General features: G+C 49.4%; 1 protein-coding gene across 1 annotated transcript in view; it reads left to right on the forward strand.

Annotated features, from left to right (window-relative positions):
• LOC125292397 (partitioning defective 3 homolog B-like) overlaps positions 1 to 1,114 on the forward strand; it is an 80,112-nt gene extending 78,998 nt beyond the window's left edge. The window contains exon 7 of the mRNA XM_048239670.1: positions 1,054 to 1,114. Coding sequence (XP_048095627.1) covers positions 1,054 to 1,099 — 46 coding nt within the window. The 3' untranslated portion in view covers positions 1,100 to 1,114. The remainder of the gene's footprint in view (positions 1 to 1,053) is intronic.
• The last annotated feature ends 1,386 nt before the right edge of the window (positions 1,115 to 2,500 follow it).

Genomic DNA, 2,500 nt, shown 5'->3' on the forward strand with positions numbered 1-2,500 from the left:
AGAAAGAGAGGTGGGGGTGGAGAGAGTCTCCCCAGTGTGCCAGACACTCACAGAACAGAGTGAGGAAAAGTCAAAAGCCCGAGAGAGACAGAAGAGTCTCCAGAGCCCTTTAAAATGTCCGAGTGGCCAACACACAGTGGCCATGCTGATGCTCATACCAGCTGAGTGACCCACAGAGAGTGGCCATGCTGATGCTCATACCAGCAGAGTGACCCACAGAGAGTGGCCATGCTCATACCAGCAGAGTGACCCACAGAGAGTGGCCATGCTGATGCTCATACCAGCAGAGTGACCCACAGAGAGTGGCCATGCTCATACCAGCAGAGTGACCCACAGAGAGTGGCCATGCTCATACCAGCAGAGTGACCCCACAGAGTGGGCTGGGCTGCTGGGATGCCTCATACCAGCAGAGTGACCCATTGGTGAGGAGGCCAGCCATGCTGATGCCTCATACCAGCAGAGTGACCCACAGAGAGTGGCCATGCTCATACTAAAGCAGAGTGACCCACAGAGAGTGGCCATGCTGATGCTCATACCAGCAGAGTGACCCACAGAGAGTGGCCATGCTCATACCAGCAGAGTGACCCACAGAGAGCGGCTCATTTTGCTGTCATGTTACAGCTGTTGTTTAAATCATTCAATGGCAATAGTGTCTCAAGAGAATATTACTTATTAATGAAATATATGGGATTATCTGTAGAAAAGAAGTACATTTTTCATGAACATATACCAGATTACAGAGACAAACTATGTAATAATCTGACCCGGCTTTGCCATTTAACATTGTTTAAGTGAAAATTCTCAAAACTTGCTTGTGCAACCTCTAAATCATCTTCAAGTTAGCTGAAATTGTAACCCTATTGCTTTTGTCTTTATGGTTCATGTTTGCAAGGTTCAAATCATGGAATTTATCACTTTATTTTTTTTTGCTTATTTTTTTATGGGCCACAGTGTATGTGTGTGTGTGTGTGTGTGTGTGTGTGTGTGTGCTACATGTATATACCCAACCTGATCTCTGGTGTGTGTGTGTGTGTGTCTATATGTGTGTATCAGGATCGAGGCCAAGCACCAGGAGCTCCGTGACCGCCAGGCGGCGTGACGCTACCACGTCGCCCGGGCGTGGAGGGCGGCGGCGGACTAACTTCATGCGCATCCGCCTTCGGCACCCTTTCGCCCCAGCCCTCGCGGGCCCCCGCCACCTCACATGCACTCACCCTCCCCCCACAGCCCTCCACCACCACGGCCCCCACCCAACCACCCGCACCACCCCCATGCCCACCCCCATGCCCACCCCCATGCCCTGGGGCCCGGGCCGGGGCACAGCAGGGAGCCCTCGGGGGAGGACGCGCTGGACGGTCTCTACGCCAAGGTCAACAAGCAGAGGGCGCCGGGCGCAGTGTCGGGCGCAGTGCCAGTGCCAGGCACGGGGATGGGGCCGGGTTCATCATCGCCCAACAACACCGCCGCCACCACCGACAGGTCAGAGAGATGAGTACACACACACGCACACAGACACACACACACACACACACACCCACACTATTCATCCACTTTTCGTCAAAATACAAACAAAAGCCTCTATCGCATTCAAGCGGTTGAAAATTTGTTTGCTACTTCCGCTCTACCTGGCCAAAGGTGTCCCAGCCCTATAATAGCTATCCGTCAATCAGGCAATGGGCAACACTCTTAATTGGCCAGACAGTTTTAACACGTAAAATTATATACATTTAAACCATATTCCTTATAATTATAAACCATATTTCATGAACATAAATATAATCTTAATGTCTTGGCATTTCATCAATATTAATAATTTCATTGAGTTTACAAACATAAATATTAAAACGGCTCCAACACACACACACACACACACACACACACACACACACACACACACACACACACACACACAGACAGACACACACACAGACAGACAGACACACACACACTCACACACACACACACACATATACTCTCATACAGACCTCTTCAGCATTCACTGGTCAGACACACATGCACATCTTAAGCACTCTCTCTCTCTCTCTCTCTCTCTCTCTCTCTCTCACACACACACACACACACACCTCAGTGCACCAAGGCTTGTAGTGTGTTTGGGAGTTTGTGTACAGGCCAACGTCAATGTGTGTGTGTGTGTGTGTGTATTTTATTTGTTCAGTAAACAGTTGGTGTCTGTCATAAACATCCAATTTGTCCCAGAGGAGTTCACTATGTATTAGGAAGTCAAGACCTACTTGAGCCAGTGACCTCAGTGCACCAAGGCTTGTAGTGTGTTTGGGAGTTTGTGTACAGGCCAACGTCAATGTGTGTGTGTGTTTGTGGATTACAAATATTATAGGGTCATTCAAATAACACACGCACACACACACACACACACACACACACACACACACACACACACACACACACACACACACACACACACACACACACACACACACACACACACACACAGTTTTTAGCCCACCCTCGTCCACGTTAG

Source organism: Alosa alosa, chromosome 3 (genome assembly GCF_017589495.1).
Source record: "Alosa alosa isolate M-15738 ecotype Scorff River chromosome 3, AALO_Geno_1.1, whole genome shotgun sequence".
Lineage (NCBI taxonomy): Eukaryota > Metazoa > Chordata > Actinopteri > Clupeiformes > Clupeidae > Alosa > Alosa alosa.